General features: G+C 43.7%; 1 protein-coding gene across 2 annotated transcripts in view; it reads left to right on the top strand.

Annotated features, from left to right (window-relative positions):
- Positions 1-591: 591 nt before the first annotated feature.
- LOC133137192 (adhesion G protein-coupled receptor B1-like) overlaps positions 592-20,229 on the top strand; it is a 30,499-nt gene continuing 10,861 nt past the window's right edge. Inside the window, exons 1-18 of one of the 2 annotated variants that reach the window (XM_061255298.1) lie at positions 592-1,063; positions 5,196-6,076; positions 7,858-8,010; positions 8,463-8,549; positions 9,093-9,257; positions 9,850-10,014; positions 10,796-10,960; positions 11,429-11,593; positions 12,182-12,283; positions 12,434-12,540; positions 12,940-13,134; positions 13,278-13,346; positions 14,829-14,937; positions 15,227-15,370; positions 15,503-15,578; positions 16,157-16,259; positions 16,421-16,464; positions 18,936-19,062. In XM_061255298.1, coding sequence (XP_061111282.1) covers positions 5,383-6,076; positions 7,858-8,010; positions 8,463-8,549; positions 9,093-9,257; positions 9,850-10,014; positions 10,796-10,960; positions 11,429-11,593; positions 12,182-12,283; positions 12,434-12,540; positions 12,940-13,134; positions 13,278-13,346; positions 14,829-14,937; positions 15,227-15,370; positions 15,503-15,578; positions 16,157-16,259; positions 16,421-16,464; positions 18,936-19,062 — 2,670 coding nt within the window. In that variant the 5' untranslated portion in view covers positions 592-1,063; positions 5,196-5,382. Of the gene's footprint in view, positions 1,064-5,195; positions 6,077-7,857; positions 8,011-8,462; positions 8,550-9,092; positions 9,258-9,834; positions 10,015-10,795; positions 10,961-11,428; positions 11,594-12,181; positions 12,284-12,433; positions 12,541-12,939; positions 13,135-13,277; positions 13,347-14,828; positions 14,938-15,226; positions 15,371-15,502; positions 15,579-16,156; positions 16,260-16,420; positions 16,465-18,935; positions 19,063-20,229 lie in introns of both variants that reach the window. The other variant, XM_061255297.1, reaches the window with a different exon arrangement.

The raw sequence follows: 20,229 nt of genomic DNA, 5'->3' as shown, positions 1-20,229 counted from the left end.
ATCGCACGCAATCGGCGAATTTAATGCTTCGATCCAATCTGTTACAATCATGCAAAACAAAAAAACAAAAAATACACAACAACAATAACTTATTTTATCCATGCCATAGTTCCTTAAATCAATTCGACCTCTCAAGTACAGAATTTACATAGTTAGCTATCTGTAATGACGAAGCATTTGTTGAAACTTCGATATGCTACCTACGTCTGCAAGCAGTGTGTTCGCTGCGAATATGAAGCTAATCTGTCAAAATTTGGTTGTCTCATGAGATATAATTCCACGTTTCTGAATCACTATTCCATAGAACCCCTTTCCGGTTGCCTGCAACTGCGTCCATCTATGCGTAGTTCAGTACTTACATCGACGTTCGGTCCCTCCCTCTCCCTCCCTCCCTCTCCAGCTCTACACACGCATGCACACGCACGCATACACAAACACACACACACACTTCTCCTCCGCGCACCCCCACCTCGCTTTCTCATTGACTCAAATGTGTGATCCACGCAGTGCTCCGACTCATTGCAGGAGGGGGGGGGCTACTAGATATATGATTTCTGAGAAGACCAGTGGTCACAAAGACTGAATCCAGTTTCAGAGCAAAGATCTCAAGACTCCGAAGCCGGGAGTAGAAGTACCAACAAAGCGTTTAGAGGAAGACTGATTTTTTCGTCTGATCATTGGCGTTTCGACAGAAGACGCATTTTGGTTATACCAGAAGAAAATAATATAACACGCAACAAGTTGGTACAAAACTCTTTGGAGTTTGGGTCAGAGTCATTCATTGGCGAGCATTTGTGGATGTTGACGGACTGTTTCAATTTGGGACTGGTCCGTTTCAACGGTCATGAACTTACCTGGTTTTAAATGATTTTCCTTCTGCACATTTTAGCTTAAAAAGTTTTCAAAATATATGTTCTCTGCAGGCTACCGACTGCCACCATTATTCCTTCAACACTTTCTTCATGAAATTATGAAGAGGGCGAACTTGAATGGAGTTTGAGGAGTTGCTTCTCTTTCAGCAACACTTGCAGACAGCATATATGGAACTGCAAACCTCTTCAAGGTAAGTGTACACGTATTATTTTACTAAGTTTCAACTTTTGGTGAATGCATGCACTCTTAATCTAAATATTGCATATCATATCAGATGACATGTATCAGCATGATGATTGAATAGATATACTACATATCAAATTTTGAATGAAAGTCATGGTTGCAAGCAATTGCTTGGAGTTTACTTTTCATATAGCCTCCTGCCATATAAGTGGCCCAGTTGGCTACTGGTAGCTGAGTTTAAGATTTGACAGATTAACTCACTGCTCCTGAAGATCATTGAAGTAGCTTATGGCCTTTAATAGCTAAATACAAATTTAGTATTAGATGCACACATGTGATGGACATCCTTGCATTGACATTTACATAGTGAACTACAATTTAGATTGTTGGCGGTCAATGTTGAAATTCAAAGGAGATAACTGATCTTACAATGCTTATGCTATTAGGGATGTCTATATGGTAGGCTAATGTGGTTACTGTCCATGGTGCTAGATACAGGTCGAATCTGTACGAAGATGGAATGGGAAACGAATGCAAATATTAATGTAATTATTATGATATTCAGATCATAAGGGGATTCATAACTACGTTGAATACATCTTACGAACTTTAAAAAGGAAGGATTACTGTCCGTGGATCCTTGCAAGTAATACGCACATTGAGTTGCTGTGTCGCGCGCCACTCGCTGTCAGCACTCGTGTGGATCTACTAACTGATCACAGCTTATGGCTGCAGCATTTGTTTTCATGAAGTAGTCTTGAGCTTTGGGTGGAAATCATTTGGGCAATATCTTTTGATGATATTCTAATATAATGAACGATTTCATCAACCGACCCTTTTTGTTCGGTTATTTTTGATTCTGCACAGCATTTCGATTGTGGAGGGATTCAGTCTCACTTCAGCATCATTACAGTTTCTTATATTCTCTTGCGAATATGTTTCGCATGTCGTTGGAACACAAACGACAGAAATCAGGAACAAATAAAAATTAAAACAGCTGCATCTAACTGAATAGTACGCATGATCCATGAAGCATTCTACTGTGGCGTTCATTTAAAAAAAATATGCAACAATCCCCTTGCATCCTAAGTAGCCTATTTAGTGCATATTTTACCGTTATGTGCATTAAAACTTGATGAAGCATGAAGCATGAAAATGCGGTAGTCTCCGTAGTAGATTACCGGTGAAAATGCAAGCCATTAAAAAGTAATTACGTTATTTCAATAATTGTGATAATATTTAGTGAAACAGGATTGTCCCTCCTCACGAGGGCTAGTGAACCGCACCACACAACTGTTTTGCCGCAGCCAGTTAACTTTCCTCATCCACTTGACGCTGCAACAGGTTGAGACAACATAGCCTAATATGCACTATTGCTGCTGATAGAACATACAAAATTGTAGCCAACAGTTGAACAAAGGATATGAACATTTCGCTTTAGTGACTCTGTTGGACGAGTTTGTTGGATTTGTTACATATTTTCGATCTGAAACCAAGTCGGAATATTTTTACATAATTACACCAGTAGCAAATCAGTGTACGTACACCCACACGGTGCAATTTCGCAGACTAACGTTTCTTTTGCTCTCTGACGTCAGAGTTTATGTACGGGTGTAAAAATTTAAAGACGCATAGCTGAATTTAGTCAACTTTGTTTTCATATTGGCTTACTAATATGTGCCTGCCTTATTTGTACTGTGGCGATTACTAAACTGTGAAGGAAAAACATAGGATTTAATCTAAGCCATCTACACTAAACAGAAATGTTAATTGATTTAATGCCGCAGTTATACTGCGGAAACCTGCTGTCGTTTTTTGATTGCGGGATCATGACCCTGTTGGTACGCTCGGCCAATTGGGATCTACATGGGACGTGCCGTTCTGTGAGCGTAAGGAAGTAAAACGAGGCTGGAGGGAACTTGGGTGCTTATAAAAACAGAACTTGGTTTGCTGCAGTTCTAAATGAATTAACTATTGTTACACGGTGTAAAACACTTCATAAGAACCAGTGGTGTATATATTTGTATGGAAATAATCCACTAGCAATCAATAGCATTCACTAGATGGCAAAAAACAGAACATCAGTAGTTAATAGTAACACACTCTGCTGTTCGCTCTGACTCTTCAGCTGCGTTAGTCACTCGGTCTTTTGCATCGCCTACCTTCAGCTCATGTGCTCCTAAAACAAGCGCGAGTTAATATGTTGCCAAGTTCCCCGCCAAGTGCTCTTTTATTGCTATACGACATATGCCACATAATCTCGGGATCAAACCTAACAGGTACTCAGCATTTAAATTACAGAGGTGTCTTCAGCATGTTTCTGCATTGGCGAAGTATCTCTTAAAAAACACCCAACGCATAAAGGCTTGATATTGTCATTTGCCCTTTTCAGCAAATAAAAAAAAGCTGTTTTCATAGCTACTGTAGCTCTGTTTTTTAATCCGCCACTTTGAAATTAGCAACACATTCTCAGGAAGGGGCACAACACATTTCTGTGATTTGCTGTTAGACACATGTAATATAGTCTGAAAATGGTTTAATGTGCAGGGAGGACATGTGCAATCTTCTCAGCACATGTTCTGACGATGCTGTCGGTTCTGAGGTGGGCAGAGAGAGGAGATATTTCAAAGACTGCAGCGCACAAAACCATACAACACAGAAAACAAAGTGCAAATTACCAAGGTTTATTTAAACTCCGTTTTATCTTTGGATTAAGGGATGGTGCCACAACGTTTTATAAGGGATGGTGCTATAACATTTTATAACTTTTTTATGAATTATTATGAATTATTATTAGTTGCAGACATAGAGCAGAAGCATGCTCTCCTTATGTCTTTGCTCTCCTCAGACCAGTTTGCTCTTTGTATAGGTCTGTGTACACAGCCTGACCCCTTTATCCAAAGAACATTTACATGTAATTATTTACTGACACACAAAGGGGAAGACATGCATATGTCTCTGTTTCCCTTTTCATTCCTGACGCAGCTGCCCGACTCGAAAGAGACCAGCCATTCACACTTGGGTGAATGAGGCTGTTGATAGTCTTGTTTTCTTTCTGTTGTGCCAATGGCAGTGGAGAAGGAAGGGGGGGGGAGTTCTTTTTAATGTTTTTTCCCTGTCCTCAACTCTCATCTGGCTCTCCTAGCACTGGAGACATTGAGGGCAGTAGGATGACTTTAATACTGGCCCTCATGCCAGGTATTGGTGGCCAGTGTGATCAGTGGTATGGGCACTCATTCAATTTGGCTTTCCCTCAGTCCAGCATGCTCCATTTATGATCACCAGGAAATGGAAAACGGTTTAGCTCGGCCATCATCATGCTGAACTCCCATCCAGTCAGTGTAACGTGCTAAGCATGCCAAGTTATCCAGCACGCCTTGCCACACATAGCGCGCAGGCAGATTTTACCTTCCCAGTTTGTGCCTACATCTATGCTGTCACGCGCAGGGGCATTTTGGACTCCGTGACTCAGTGGTGGAAACTAAGGAGGACAGAGGCACTGTGGCGCTGTTCCTCCTTGTCAAGTAAATTAGAGATGGCAGACTGCATAAAGGTCAATATTAACATGAGGAAATACAACACTGCAGCTGCATTAGGTCAGAGAGAATCTGATGAAGATTCACTTTTTTAGCAGCAGTTAATAATGCTTTCAGATATTGCATTTAATCACTTAGCTCTATGGAAGATCTCTGCTCCCCTCCAATGCCAGCGCTACCACTAACACACATGCACAGACACACACAAACACAAGCACACAGACACACAAGCACACACACACACACACACACACCATAATAGCAATGTAATGATGTGATTACAAAACCAATCACCCAATCAACTGGGTACAGCTTCACTGTATTTGGTGTAATGAAAAATGAGGTTCACAATTTCAGAAAGCATGAGTCATTAGGAGTTATCCAATACCGGCTTCTGCTAGACAGACAGCGATGTCCTGTAAGCAGTGGCCTTAACTTACACACACTGCATGATTAGGGGCATATCTTGCATGCAACTGTGTCTGCTCTCCCTCATTTGTTTTAGTCAGCTAGACTATTACACACAGGCTTCTGACGCATGCAATAAAATGTGAACTAAGTAAACATGCTAAATTACGTTTTGTCTCTGTTCTGTCTCCACAGATTCATCTGAGTTTCGCAGAACTATCCTTCTAAACAGTGCAGAGAATATATCGTTCCAATTAAGAAGAGAGAAGAGTTAAAGACAGAGAAGACCAAGAAAAAGACAGAGAGAAGCCAATCTCAGTGAGGAGTTTGCTCCTTCCAGAATCTCCAGTCGTCGCTGACCGACACCAGACCGCCTTTCAGAATGAGTGCGATTTCTCTCCTCTCCGTGCCCTGGCTGGTCCTGCTCCTGGCGGGCCTGGCCTCCGGCGCCCCCTCCGGGCCAGAGTCCGACACCTGCGTCACCCTGGTCCAGAGCCGCTTCTTCGGCTCCTTCTCCTCCGCGCTGGTCTTCCCCTCCACGCCCTGCTCCTGGACCCTGCAGAACCCGGACCCGCGCCGCTACACCGTCTTCATCAAGATCACCAAGCCCACCGAGGCCTGCGTGCCCCGGCAGCTCAAGACCTTCCAGTTCGACTCCTTCCTGGACACGTCCCGCACCTACCTGGGCATGGAGAGCTTCGACGAGGTGGTGAAGCTGTGCGACGCCTCCACGCAGGTCTCCTTCCTGCAGTCCAACAAGCAGTTCCTCCAGATGCGCAAGGTGGCCCCCCAGCAGAGCCTGGAGGCCGGGGACGGAGACGGAGAGTTCAACACCGAGTACCTGGTGGTGGGAAACCGTAACCCCAGCATGCCCGCCTGCCAGATGCTGTGCCAGTGGCTTGAGACCTGCCTGTCCTCCAGCACCCACGGACACCCCTGCGGCATCATGCAGACCCCCTGCCAGTGCTGGGAGATCCCCCAGCGCAAGCCCGGCGGCTGCTACAGAGCGGGGGTCTACCTGGAGAGGTGCATTCCCACCATCCCCCGTGACGCCGGCCGTGACGCTGAGATCTTAGGTGAGTCCGTCCGCTGCCCGCCGAGCGGAGCCTGACCCTGCGGTCCCAGTTTGTGTCACTATTAACACAGCTGGTTATCCAGTGCGAAGCACCACAACCTCATTCATTTTAAGCCACCGCTAATCAAAAATATTAAATCACAACACGTAGAACCACAATAACATCACAGTGCAAAGCGCCACAACTTAATTAATCTGAAACTAGCGCGACAGAAAGCAGCACAGCATAATTCACTTGAACAGTCTCTGATGCAGAGCTTCAGAGCTCGTTCAGCCACAGGCTCTCTGCGTATGCCTTCATAAGTATGTGAGGCCATGATCGCATTCTTATCTCCATGCAAATGGGGCTTGAGTGCTCCAGACTAGCATCTTTCTACGTCCAGTCAGATAAAGCATTTCTGCGTTAATCAAGCCTTTTAATTGCACCTATTTAATTGGGCATATCAAATGACTACTTAGAGGCTGTTTGTGCAGGGATCTATTCAATTTGAGATCTAAAGACTCGGCAATAAAGAAATGCTTCACATTTTTTCCCATTATTGCCCCTCCGCTGTTTATCTCACTGCTAATGATTTTCAGATCTACAAGTAGCATCCCCAGTCTTATGGTGGACTGCTGTAACATTTGATGTGGTTGTCTACAAAAGCTTGCTATCTATAGACTATAGAAAGGCGTATGTTTTTTATATAAAACTGATAATTATGTAACATACAGAATCATGTATTTGATGCTGTTATAGACCTGTGTTATGTAAGTGGGGATTATACTGTACCAGAAGGGTGCTGGAGACGTTGGTGACCCTTGGCTGGGTTTGTGGGGGTGTGGGTGAGTGGGAGAGGCAGGGGGTGGTGTGGGAGGGAGGCACAGCCCTCAAAAGGCTGTCTCTCAGCAGTCGGCTTCCACAGACTGTATTAGAAAATGGAGCATGGCTCTTCTGGTTACCATAGCAACAGGTCTGGCTGGCACACAGTTCCCCCCTGAACTATATAAATGTCTCAACTTTTACAGATAGGAGCACAAGCTTTTTTCATTGCGTGTGCTTATGGGTCTGTGTCTGTGTGTGTGCACCACAAGTTAGTGTGAGTCCAGGGTGTCTATGGCTGTATTACTGAGAATCTGCATGACAAATTTATTTAGAATTTAGAATTTACAATGATTAAAAATGCAATACAGGGGAAAGATAGAACACTCTTTCTGAAATTGATGTAAATATCATTTTTGCAACCGTATCTCTTTAATAGAACTAGGGGAAAAGTCAATTAATTTGGTTTTGCGCAAGGATGCAGTTAATCGGTTTGTCCTCTAGGTGCCAGCACTGATACATTATGGTGTCTGCTTTGCACACTACATGTTCTAGAAGATTGCTCCGTAGTACGGTCACTACAATTTCACAATAAAAATGTAAAAATCTCTAGAATTATGCTCTTTTTTCAAGTTTAATCTGAAGAGGGACATAAAATGTATGACAACAGTAGTCCACTTCCAGGGTATTTACACTTTCATCTTGTAGTTAAGCAGAGGGGAATTCTTACCAGAGGAAATAATGCAGTAGTATATTTTGATCTGTGTAGATACTGAGCCAGCAGTTAACGAAAGCGGTTATTAACTGAGAAAGGCTTTAAGGCAGGAGAGATCACAACAGTGACTTTAGCTGACAGGTCTTTGCAGCGGTCTGCTTTCATTGGAAAACTCTGAGAAACTGGTAGCTGACAAACACTGTCCTTTGTTTGAGTCTTGTGAATGACCCACACTAACGGGAGCGGGTCCTCTCTGACCCTGCAGGGGGCTGGAGCGGGTGGGGCCGCTGGACAGAGTGCAGCAGCGACTGTGGTGGTGGAGTCCAGACGCGCAGCCGAACCTGCCTGCCCGACGAGAACTTCCTGTGCGAGGGCGTGGTGGAGGAGGGCCGGCCCTGCAACCCCCAGCCGTGCATCGGTGAGCCTGTCTGCCTGTCTGTCGAACGTTATCGCACTCATTCAGAATAGTCTCAGTGTTTCGGCTCTGATTGATTTTAAGCGTGAAAGGACACTATCGTGCATGTTAATTCAATGCAGTCAAGGAGTGTCTCTGTGCTCTAAGTTGGTGGGCAGAGCCATTACATTACATTACATTACATTACATTACATTACAGGCATTTAGCAGACGCTCTTATCCAGAGCGACGTACAATGAAGAGCAGAGCCCTTGTCGCCCACCGAGTTACACTAGATATGCATGAGTATGAGTCTCACCCTAGGGCCACTCCACACTAGTGTGATCCGATCTCCCCACTGTCTCATCCAACCTGCTGTAGCATCAGGCTAGTCTGCTTCATGCTCCATTAAGAAAGCGCAGGAGAAAACTCAGGTGCTGACCCATCATAGCTGATAACTGACTTTGACCCGGCAGGCAAATTGCGCTCCCGAAGCCAGTCTCTGCGATCAATCAAGAAGGACGGTGACGAGCCTCGCTATGGAAACCTCGCTCCCCAAACAGGTAAGCGGACCGCCCCAAAAACGCATGCCATTTTCAGAATTTTCTTGGAGCTCTCCACTTTGCCGCAGCCATTAGAACATCTGTTTACCGCACACGCCAAAGTAAGCTGGGTTTTTGGATGCAGCAGACGATTCTGTGTTGAGGGCTTAGAGATGGCAGTGCTCACAGCATGCAGACGATGCCTGGCTTTGAGAGCTGGCTGTAAAACCGTCATGTGCTAGTGTGAGTGGCACACTGTCACTTTCACAGGCTTTGAAAGCAAAGCTTTTGATCTCGCTAGGCTGTTCCACGCCACACACGGACACTCGCTGGCTTTTCAGAAAAAAGCCCATATTGGCACAGACGCTCCTCTCTCCGTCTGAAGAGCAAGGAGAACAGGGGCTTTAAGAACTGTTTTGTTGATACGCACTCCTGCAATGATGGCAGGGTGTTAAAATTGGTTTCGAGTTCTGTGCTGCCATCTATGAAATTGGAATGCTGAAGTCGCACTTGAGCCAGGTAGGGAAGAGACTTGAGCCTGTGTGCTAACCGCCCTCCCTGCAGTGGACGCTGAGTCTGACGACTGGTCCCCCTGGAGCGTGTGCTCGGCCACCTGCGGAGAAGGCTGGCAGGGCCGCACCCGCTTCTGCGTCACGTCCTCCCACAGCACCCAGTGCACCGGGCCCCTGCGGGAACACCGGCCCTGCAACAACACGGCCGTCTGTCCCGGTGAGCCTCTCCCAAAGACCTCCCTCCTTCTGCATCCTCTTCCCCAATCTTCATCTCCTTCAACCTGCACCCCACGTCTACCCTGCCCAATTTCCCCCTCTATAGAGGAATTAGAAGTCCTCCAGAACTTTCTCCCCCTTTCCTCTCCCCCTCCTCTCTCTGTCTGCTGCCACACTCTGCACCCTGCTCCACTTCCCATTGTCTGTTTTGAAGGCTGTGGTTTTCACAGGCATATGAGCCTGCTTTGCACTTGGCAACAACCAGATTCAGTGATTATTTGCAATTATTTGCCCAATTACCTAATTCTCCCCGTTTTGAGAGGTTGTCCGAGCTCGTGTATGGTGAGGGCCCTCTGCATTATGTCTAGAACAAGGCTCTGCCGGGCAATACAAAGGCTGAACCCATGCACTAATCACATTTAGCTGAAAGGAAAAACTTGATAAGCGCGTTGCGATGGATGACATGTAATTTGGCAGTGGAGTTGCAGGCTCTACGGTGTGGGGCAGGTTGCAGAATGCACTGTGGGCTTGCGTGTGCGGTGCGCTGTGGGATCTTCTCTCTATAGATCACACTGTAGCCTCTCTGATTGCAGTGCATGGAGCCTGGGACGAGTGGTCGCCATGGAGCCTCTGCTCGTCCACCTGCGGTCGTGGTTACCGGGACCGCTCCCGCACCTGCAAGCAGCCCCAGTTTGGGGGAGACCCGTGTGTCGGACCAACAAAGCAAACCAAGTTCTGCAACATCGCTGTATGCCCAGGTGAGCCTTACCCCCTCAAAGATGTATATAATATTTCTGTCACACCCTGTGTGAAGATCTCTGATTGCTCAATTTTACATGACATTCTTCTTTGGTTAAGTGAAACATCTCCAGCATAATAGACTTTGAGAACGTGTATGGTCAAACTGATAGAGAAATACTTTTTTTTGCTTGGAACCTGCGATACAATTTCTATATAACTTGCTAGTATTTTTTTAAATTTTATAATAATACTATAGAGTACATAGAAATGGTAGTGGTTTGAAAAAGGAGCTTGCATCAGTCTTTAAAAACAATTTGAAATTCTCAGTTCAAGTTCAAGACCAATCTCAGTCTGAAAAAGGGCTGTGTTCCGCATTCGCAGACAAAGGCTCTCTGTCACTCTTAGGCTGAAGTGTTCATTTAATAGGGAGCAATTTGGGAGGGGCCGAATCCAGAGCACTGGCTGTTAGCACTGCAGTGTTTTGTGTGTGAAGACCTGTACTGACCCTCGAAAATCAGTGTGAATTGAGAGCTTTTCAACCTGCTCCAAAGTGATGGGCAGTGGCATGCTGTTGGCGTGAGGGGTTTTGTTCATGAGAAAGGGACTGAAAGGAAATGAGATAGGGAAGCGCTAGCGTGAAGATACGCAAACTCCCAGCAAATGTCTATGACCCCAACTTCTCTTCTTATATTTTATGGCAATAATTTGTCATGAAATAAACAAATTTATATTGGTATGAAGTGTTTGGTGTGATGTGAAGTGAGGATCTTACGTGCCTTTCTCTCTGGTGCCCCCTAGTGGACGGTGCATGGAATGAGTGGTCCGGCTGGAGCGCCTGCTCTGCCTCCTGCTCCAATGGAACGATGCAGCGCACCCGCGAGTGCAACGGCCCTTCCTATGGAGGCTCAGAGTGCCGCGGGGAGTTTCTGGAGTCCAAAAACTGCTTTCTGAAGGAATGCCCAGGTAAGCACCAGCCCAATAATCAGTAAAGACTAACCAATGATATGAACATGCAATCAGCTAATTTAGATGAAAGTAAACATCGCCTAGTATACATAAACAATTGAATTTAAAGTAAAACAATTTAATATAATTCCAGAATTCTGATGTGTCCAATGTTTGAACATACAGAGCACCAATTCACTTCAAAACTATACTGTAACACCTACATTCTCTTGTCAGTTCATTGAATCTCACCAACTCAGAAACATTTCCATGGATTAGTGGAACAAATTTGTGATATTATCTGAACGATTGTTTCCCAATATTCAGTGTTCACAGATATTTCCCACTGTATCTAAAATGAAAGTTGTTGGTAATAAATACATCCTTTGGAAATAGTTGGTTGAATAAACTCATTCATGAATATAAAAATACATATTTGAATGATTAGTAGGGTAGGGGCTCACGCTGTGCATTGCCTTCCCTCAGTCGACGGCCGCTGGCATGCTTGGAGCACGTGGGGAAGCTGTTCTCGAACCTGCAGCGGAGGCAGCCAGCAGAGGCAGAGGATATGCGAGGGGCCGTTTTTCGGGGGAGAGCCTTGCCCTGGGAAAGGGCAGGAGATGCAGCGTTGCAGTGAGAGGAGGTGCCCAGGTCAGTGAACTCACATTCCCAGCATACATTGGTGGTGAATGAAATTAATCTAGCCTGACTCAAGAGTCTCAAGAAGCCATTTGCTTCTACCCTTTTATTACATTACATTAGATTGGGATTTAGCTGGCTTAAGCAACCTTTTGCATTTTTCCTTACACAGAATCCATTTATGCAGTTCAATATACGTATGCTGAAGCAATTCAGTACCCTGCTCACAGGAGCTTGCTCACCTTTTGGTTACAAGCCCAGGTCCCTAACCCTTATGCTAGCCTGCCGTCCCACATCTACACTGAAAGACTGCAATCCCAATTAATCTAAGTGGGGAAAAAAAACTGAAAGATATAACAGGCATGTAACGTACTGTGTGGGAAGTCAGCACCACACCAGAGTGCAAGTGTCTGTGTGGGCCATTCCTGTCAATGTGCAAGGAAAAGGTGCAGGACATTTTTGACACATTGCCGTATACGGCAGCCGTGATGTTTCACAGTCACAGTGGGCAGGTTCATGGCAGGAAAAGGTGATGTTTCACAGTCACTGTGGGCAGGTTCACTGCAGGAAAATGTGCTGATCGATCTGTGCTCTCTCCAGAACCCCACGAGATCTGCGGGGAGGACAACTTTGCCGACTTTGTGTGGAAGAAGACGCAGGCGGGAGACGTTGCGGCGGTGCACTGCCCCCCTGCAGCCACAGGTAAGACGTTCAGGAGAGCAGCTGTCACACTGTGACCCGTTTAAGGTATTATGTGGTTGTGTAAAGATCTATCAGTCCCAATCTCACTGGGACTGATAAGTCCTCCTGTCAGACCTGTACTGACCCTCAGACTTCTGCGTCAATACACAGGGCTGATCCTCCGACGATGCACCCTCAATGAAGCAGGCATTGCTTACTGGGAGAAGCCAACCTACACCAAGTGCATTTCTAATGAGTACAGAGACATTGAGATTATGGTAAGCTTTGTGTGTGTTTGGATCTGTCAATGAATCTGTCTGCTTTAAAAATGAAGTGATCTGTACAAAATGTACCACACATGTATTGCTTTTGCATGAAGTGACAGACACTTTTAAGCTGGGACCAGTCCTTGAAGTTATGTTTTAGTTATGAAAAAATAAGTGGCAGTATGCGAAACGTAGACCCTGTACAGTGTTCATTCCGACGCACTTCAAGCACTGGTACTACCACTGACTACAAATGTAATTTACTGGGGTGAGAATGTAGTTAGAAAGGGGCAGGAAAGAGCACTGGGAGATTAAAGTCTGTACCAGCCCACTTGAAGCACTGACTATGACAAGATTATACATTGCACCTATATGAAGAGAACGCAACAATGAGAAACTCTTTTGCTTCAGACACGCGATCACCTGTCAAAGGCGCAGCAGGGGCTCATGGGAGATGGAGTTTCTGAGGTCATCACCAAACTGAGGGCCACTTCTGATCAAGGGACAAACTACAGCGGAGACCTGTTGGCTGTCATGGACATCCTGAGGAATATGACTGAGCTCTTCAGGGGCTCTTACTACAACCCCAGCAATACAGACGTGCAGGTCAGTCAATACCTGGACGTCAAAATATGGAATCTTTGAGCATGGAGCATGTATATATTATTGCCTATATGTCCCTTTACCTTATTATTATTAATAATGTTATTATTATTGATGAGCTGCCATTTTCTTTCCCTGCTCTATAGAACTTTGCTCACTCAGTCAGCAACTTGTTGCGGGAGGAAAACCAGGAGAAGTGGGAGGAGGCTCAGCTGGTGAGTAGTAACCGTGTGAACCATGTGTCGCCCCGACAACCGTACAGGACTATACCATCTGCACGGCTGCAAGCATAAATTAGCCCCGATATTATCTGAAAGGTCATTCACTTACAGAATAAGCCTCGTGTGTCATGTGCCTCCCTTTCTGTCACACTGATAAATGTTCACTGATATTAATGTGGTTTACAGAGGCCCTTTACTGAATTTGAGTCTCTGAGCAAAGAAATAGTTATGATTTGGTATTCCAGTTGGTAGTTAAGGAGCTGAACATGCAACCAGAATGTTGTAATTCAATTTCCAGGTGGGAAATCAAATTCCCCTTCCTCTGTAGAAAGGATTTAACTTAAATTGTTCTAATGAATGCACTCAGCAAGCTCTTAATTAGGTTGACCTGTACACCAACTTGTTGATACAAATATTTAATCAGCCCATCATGTGGCAGCAACTAAATGCATAAAAGCATGCAGACATGGTCTAGAGGTTTGTGTTGTTAATGAGAGAGGTCAGAGGAGAATGGCCAGACTGGTCAAAGCTGACAGGAAGGTGACAGTAACGCAAATAACCACACATTACAACAGTGGTATGCAGAAGAGCATCTCTGAGCACACAAGCATTAAATGAGTCAGTGGATAGACAGCAGCAGAAGACCAATTAGTAAAAAGTCTAACAAATATGTAATAAAGTGCTCACTGAGTGTATATCCCATTGTGTAGGTGAGTACTATATGACAAATACAAGCTGTGAAAATCTGCTGGGCTGTGGCTGCTGTTAAAGGAACAATTATATGAATTTATAGTAAAATCATGCTGTTAGTGTGAATGAATCATATTGGCATATTGTGGAATGCCATTGTAAAACAGTCACTCATCTGGACTCTGTTTAGCCATTTCTGTCACTTTCAGTTATGTGCAAGTGTAGAAATTGAGTGACAGGGACCACCTCTTCATTCACGGGAATTGTGTGAGCAATGTTGGAGAAAGGGCAGGAGAGAGATGGAGGGAGAGAGATAGAGAGAGAGAGAGAGCCAGAGAGCAAGACAGAAACACTGTACACCCACTCACCAATCTGTGCAGCTCCATAAAAACCAATAGAGCTGTCAATGGTGGGAGTAATAAACATGACATTCGAGGCGCACACACTACGCCCACACTAGCTCTCATCTGCGTCATACAGACGTCAGAGATTCTTCTATAACTTTCTAAGAAAAATATCAATAAACACATTTTCCAGTTATGGAAGTTACATGTCCGGGCCCCCCATTTTATAAGATTCATTTAACAATAGATGGTTTCATGCCATTTAGTTTTCATTTCTAGTTTAATTTATTGTCCAGTCATAAGAACAGTCACAGATCCTAGAAGATTACCAGTTTTAAAATGATTCAGAGGGAGAGATTGACATTCTGTTAAATGAGAGAAGTGGGAGAGGTGCCAATCATTCTGTTTGCTCATCGATGTGACTGCCTCCATTTTCCCCCAGATGGGTCCCAACATCAAAGAGCTCTTCCGGCTGATTGAGGACTTTGTTGAAGTGATTGGTTTACAAATGAAAGACTTTCTGGACATTTACGAGGTCACAGAAAATTTTGGTAAGTATCTGCCCAGTTGGCATGCTGTCTTTTTTAATATGGATCCTGATTTATAACCAGGCTTCAGGTGTGAAATCTAAGTGGAAGCTTTGTTGCTGAACCCTCAAAGAAGTCTGAACTTATCTGCTTCATTGAAATGTTTGCAGTTTCTTCATAGGGGAATGAGAATAAGAACAAACGTGTATGTCTTCAGTAGCGTAATAACGTAGCTTTTCCTGCATTCATGTGGTACTATGAGCACTGAGGTGGCAATAGTTGTATCCCTTAAACCCCCGCTCCTTTGTTTTAGTGCTCAACATCCACAAGCGTCCAGCTGCTGCAACATTCGACATCAGCTTCCCCATGAGAGGCTGGAGGGGGATGGCTGACTGGGTCAGGAGCTCTGAGGACAGGGTGATGGTTCCTAGAGAAGCCTTGTCACATGACGAGCCAGGTAAAAAACCTGCACACACACGCACACTCACACACACACACACACACGGACACACACACGGACACAGGACTTCAGAGTCTCTATCTCTGGTTTGCTTTTAACAATTGTTTGGGTTTGCTATGTGTTTTCCAGATGTGGATGATGACTCTGCCATTGTGACTGGGATTGTACTCTACAGAAACTTGGGCAGCATCCTGTCCCTTCAGAAGTGAGTCAGTCTTCTTTGTCCGTACTATTCTTACTGTAGATACCCAGTAAGAGTGACGGTGCGTCATCTGCAGGAGCCCAGCAATCTCTGTGAAGCATTGTTTCATTAACCAGTTTGTATGTGCAATTGATATAGACACATCACAGGTAAGATTGGGTTTTCTCCGCAGGCCTGACAGAGATCGTGTTCTCTGTAAGGCTGCGTGCTTTATCTGCTGATAAGATATCGTGGGGTCATTTATATTCAGTGTCTCTGTGCTGTCACAGCTGCATGGTGCTGAGTTTCAGAATCTCAAGCTACCAGAAGGGAGCATCAGGCTATCTTCTATTTATTTTTCCACATTAGAGCACCACTAAATCTGCTAAATTAGTTCTTTATGAGAACGGAATAAGCTGCTAATACTAATTGAGAAACACCTTAACTGAATGTAATCAAGTTTGACATTATAATTCCCATTTAAGTGATGTAATTGTTCATATTTATTTTGGTAATCGTTTCCTTAAAATTGAATTCGATTTTTGGGTGTAAGATGCACATATACTACCTGTATGACACATGCACTTGTCTTCTCCTTTTAGAAACAACACTCTATTGGATTCCAAGGTGATCTCAGTTATAGTCAAACCCACTCCAAGATTCCTCTCAACTACCATGGAGATTGAGTTTTCCCACCTCCATAACGTAAGTATAGATGCATAGGAAATAGTGCTTTATTAACTCAAAGTAAACCATGCTCTGCTAGTGGCATGCCACTATCTGAATAATACCCTGCATGAAATTCACAATTTCTCACATTCTAAAGACCAATGCCATGTTATTAATTTATTGTATTTCCTCTGCAGGACACCATCAACCAAACCTGCATTTCCTGGGATGAGAGTGAGATGTAAGTGAGATGTTTTTCTTTTTCTGAGTCAGTCAGTACCACTCATTTCCACTCACTTTATTCATAAGTGTTCATGGTCAGCAGGCAAGCAGGGCTTTTTTGATTTTCCCCTCTTAATGAAAGACTTCCTGTTTTCATGGCAGAAAATACTAAAGGTATTTTCAATATCAAGTACTTTCAATGTGTTCATAAGCCTCTAGGGGCACTCTGAACAGGTCTTCAGTCTGGCACCCTCCGATTGCTTGCTTTGAAGTCAACCTGCCCTTCCCTGTCATTGCAAATGGGAAAGGTCCTCTGTGAACTTAGTGTTACAATATAAAGAATTTTCATTCTTAATACGGTAACTTAAGGTACATTTTAATTTATCAGCCATATAGCAAAAACACTACTTTTATGCATAGCATTTATGTGTTGCCTCAAAAGAGGAGTATACGGCCTTCTACACTTTTGGATAATGTCACATGAGACTTTTGTATTAATGAGAAGAACGACTTTTGCAGGCCTCTCAGGATAGGATTGTTTACTAAGTGATGGTAATGGGGAAACTCTGTGAGGTACCCATGTTAAGCATAGTTTCTCTAAGGGTAGATGAAAGAGTTTCCCTTCAGGGGCTTTGTGATGAAACATGTCAAATGCTACTCGTCGCTTCACACAGCAGGGAAGGTTATTATGTCCCCTCTGTAACACACGTCAGAGGCCCATTGTGCCTTTCTGAACTGCAGGAGACACATTAGGAGCTGCAACATTAAGATATTGACTGAGAATTATATTCTGGGCTTTTGCTTCTATGTTTGACCAACCTTGTGCACTGTGGGATTTCTCCCCTTTTACCATGTCCCCCCATGTGGTTTAATACAACTCCTTTTCAACTAATTATCCTTCTGTAACCTCTATACCTACAATGACACACTTTTAGAGTTAAATTGCTTGAGAAGTTTCAGGATTATTTTTTAAGAAATTCAAAACACACGTTTTCAAAATACAAGTACTTATTTGTGTACACTTCATCTTAGCTTTGACAACTGCTCTCCAATCAGAAACAGGCAACAACTGAATGTGGATACACAGGACAGGAGCCACTGTTCATAGAATAATGGGTCTTAGACAATGGGAGTACAAATGTACCCAAGACTTGATGGCCTTAACGCACAGATTGTAAATGGTAGGAGGACACCTAATGAAGTGGCCTAATGAAGTGGGGGGCATTGGGCCCTTGAGCAAGGCTGTTAACCCCACAATCCTCCAGGGGGGCTTGTCCCCTGCTTTGTCTCATCAAATGTGAGTCGCTTTGGATAAAAGCGTCAAGCTTATTATCTTGAAGTATAGTGACGTAGTATAGGCCAGTGTGGGTGGAATCCTTGTACTTGCACTCCATTATTGCATGTGCGTCATTCACACCCACCCACTCTTTGCAGCCTGAGAAAGTGTAAGTGTTGTATCTCAGTGTGTGCACTTTCTGTGTGGCTGCAAATACTAGAGCTTGCATGATGTGGCCAGTTGACACGTGAGTCACACTTACTGCTCGCTAGATATACAAAAATAACGAATACTCCTTAATTGCAAGTGTTAATAATAAATCCAATGAGAGATGCACCAGCTGCCCTCTTGGCAATGGCCTCTTTGTGTTGAAAGTTCTGTTTATTCTAGAGCGGGGAAAGTAAATGTAATTCATTGCTAGATGTATTTTTAATGTTATGACAAAGTGATATTTAACTAAGAATTCCATCACACCAGACACCACAAATGATCAGTCCAGTTTCCAATCATAAACACTCCAATCCTAATCCTTTGATATGATGCACATACATTCAGTTTGAATCTAGGTTTAAGAGAACAAACACCCAGGGAAGAAAGAAATATCATGAAAATCACAAAATAAAGTCATGGAACAGATTTGTCTTGATTATGAATGTGTAAATGACCCATTTGTTTGCTAACTTAGTTATTATCAGGTTATTCATAAAATGATTAGTTATATTGGTTATGTCTACATACACCTACTCTGTCACAGGGCAATAACAGATCTGCTCATTGCTCTTCTCCAAAACCTCTTCAACTAATGTCGTCATCAGAAATTCAAACCACAATGCTTTCTGGCAGTATTAACATTACAGAATAATAGCTATTTGAATGTATTTACCCATATTTTCTATTTTAAATAATGCTAATTCAAACTCATTTAAATAATAATAATAATAATAATAATAATAATAATAATGTGTCATACCATTCAAATTAATGTAGACAGTAAAATGATGGTACAAATACACATTTCCTTGCATTGCAATAACCGGCCCATGCACAAACCCTTTGTGTATGCTGCCTCAGATTATCCTCCCGGTCTCCCTATCCAGAATGTTTGCTCATTTTTCTTACGCAGTGAAACCGCAAAGGCTAAATCGGGAAGATCTTGTTAATTTGAGGGGTTCAGTCTAATGCCCCACCGTTCTTTCTCCTTTCGCCCTGTGCAGTTCTTCGCTGCTTGGATCCTGGTCTGCGCGAGGCTGCAGAGCGGTGCCAGTCGATTCATTCAGAACCAAATGTGTGTGTGACAGACTCTCGTCCTTCGCCATTTTAGCGCGGCAAAATCCCGACATGGTAAGTCAAGCCCACGCATGTATTTTATTTTTCTGCAATTATTGTTGTTTTGTTGTGCGGGGGAATCGATCGCTTAATTGGTTTTTGTACAGTAGCCACGGTCATTGTCATCCCGCCCTTCTCCCTCTTGGTCGATATGTGCCATTCGCTACAGCCTGTACAAATGCATCCTGATTTTGTGTTGTACCAAACACGTGTTTACGTATTTTTCGGTCGAAATTGCATGGCAAAATGCGTATATTGAATATTGTTTTAAATGTTCCCGTCAGAAAAGATAAGGCTATGATGTCGCCTTTTCGTTTCAACAGACCTCTGATAAATTTTAATGGGCATTGTGGGCATCTTGTACATTGTGCGGACACAATTGAATGCGAATAGCATGTGCTCAGCAAAATTATATTGAATTTAATTGAGTGTACTACATTTTAGGTTTTTCTTTTGCTGTTTTCGTGTGTAATAGATTAATGCTCGTCATTTTATTTATTTTTTATCAATATTGTATCATTGCAATGCATTAATTAATATTCCTCAACTCAAGATGGTTTCCATGGATCTTTGAGCATTCTGTACTTGGCAATGCAGATGAATAACCCTCTAACAAACATGGGTTGCAAATTAATTGCATTCAGGCTAGTTATTCCATAGTAATATAATTGATTTTCTTAAACATAGGCCAAGGAAAATATTTTAGACAGACAAGGATAGGGGTGACTTATGAACAAATAACATACTTTTCTTTTGGGTAGGGCATTGTCTGTGTACTGAATTTTCATTTGGCAGGATAGATATTATTAGACAGGAAGCAGCCACTAAAGAATTTTCTTCACTAGTTGCCCTGGCAACGGCATCTGCAGCACCCGCTGGCTGTAAGAGACAGAAGACAGGAGCTGTATACAGCTCTCTGTGTTAGACACGGGCTCTGCTGCAGGGGCACAATTACCACACGATTACCACAAGCCCCTCCAGACCACAGACAGCACCGCCACCCGTTTCCAGGGTATTTCAGATTGTTTGAAGATTTCAGATTGTTGACAGAAGCAACTCTGCTCCTCTGAGAAACGCACTGATCTGTGACAGGATTGATCATAACAAATCCCATACTGAGAATTGTAACACTGTGTCTTAGATATCCTGTCAGCCCCTTCTGCTTTGTGCTCTGCTTGATTC

Source organism: Conger conger, chromosome 9, assembly GCF_963514075.1.
Source record: "Conger conger chromosome 9, fConCon1.1, whole genome shotgun sequence".
NCBI lineage: Eukaryota > Metazoa > Chordata > Actinopteri > Anguilliformes > Congridae > Conger > Conger conger.
The sequence above is the reverse complement of the archived record's forward strand: the minus strand, read 5'-3'. Positions and strand labels throughout refer to the sequence as shown.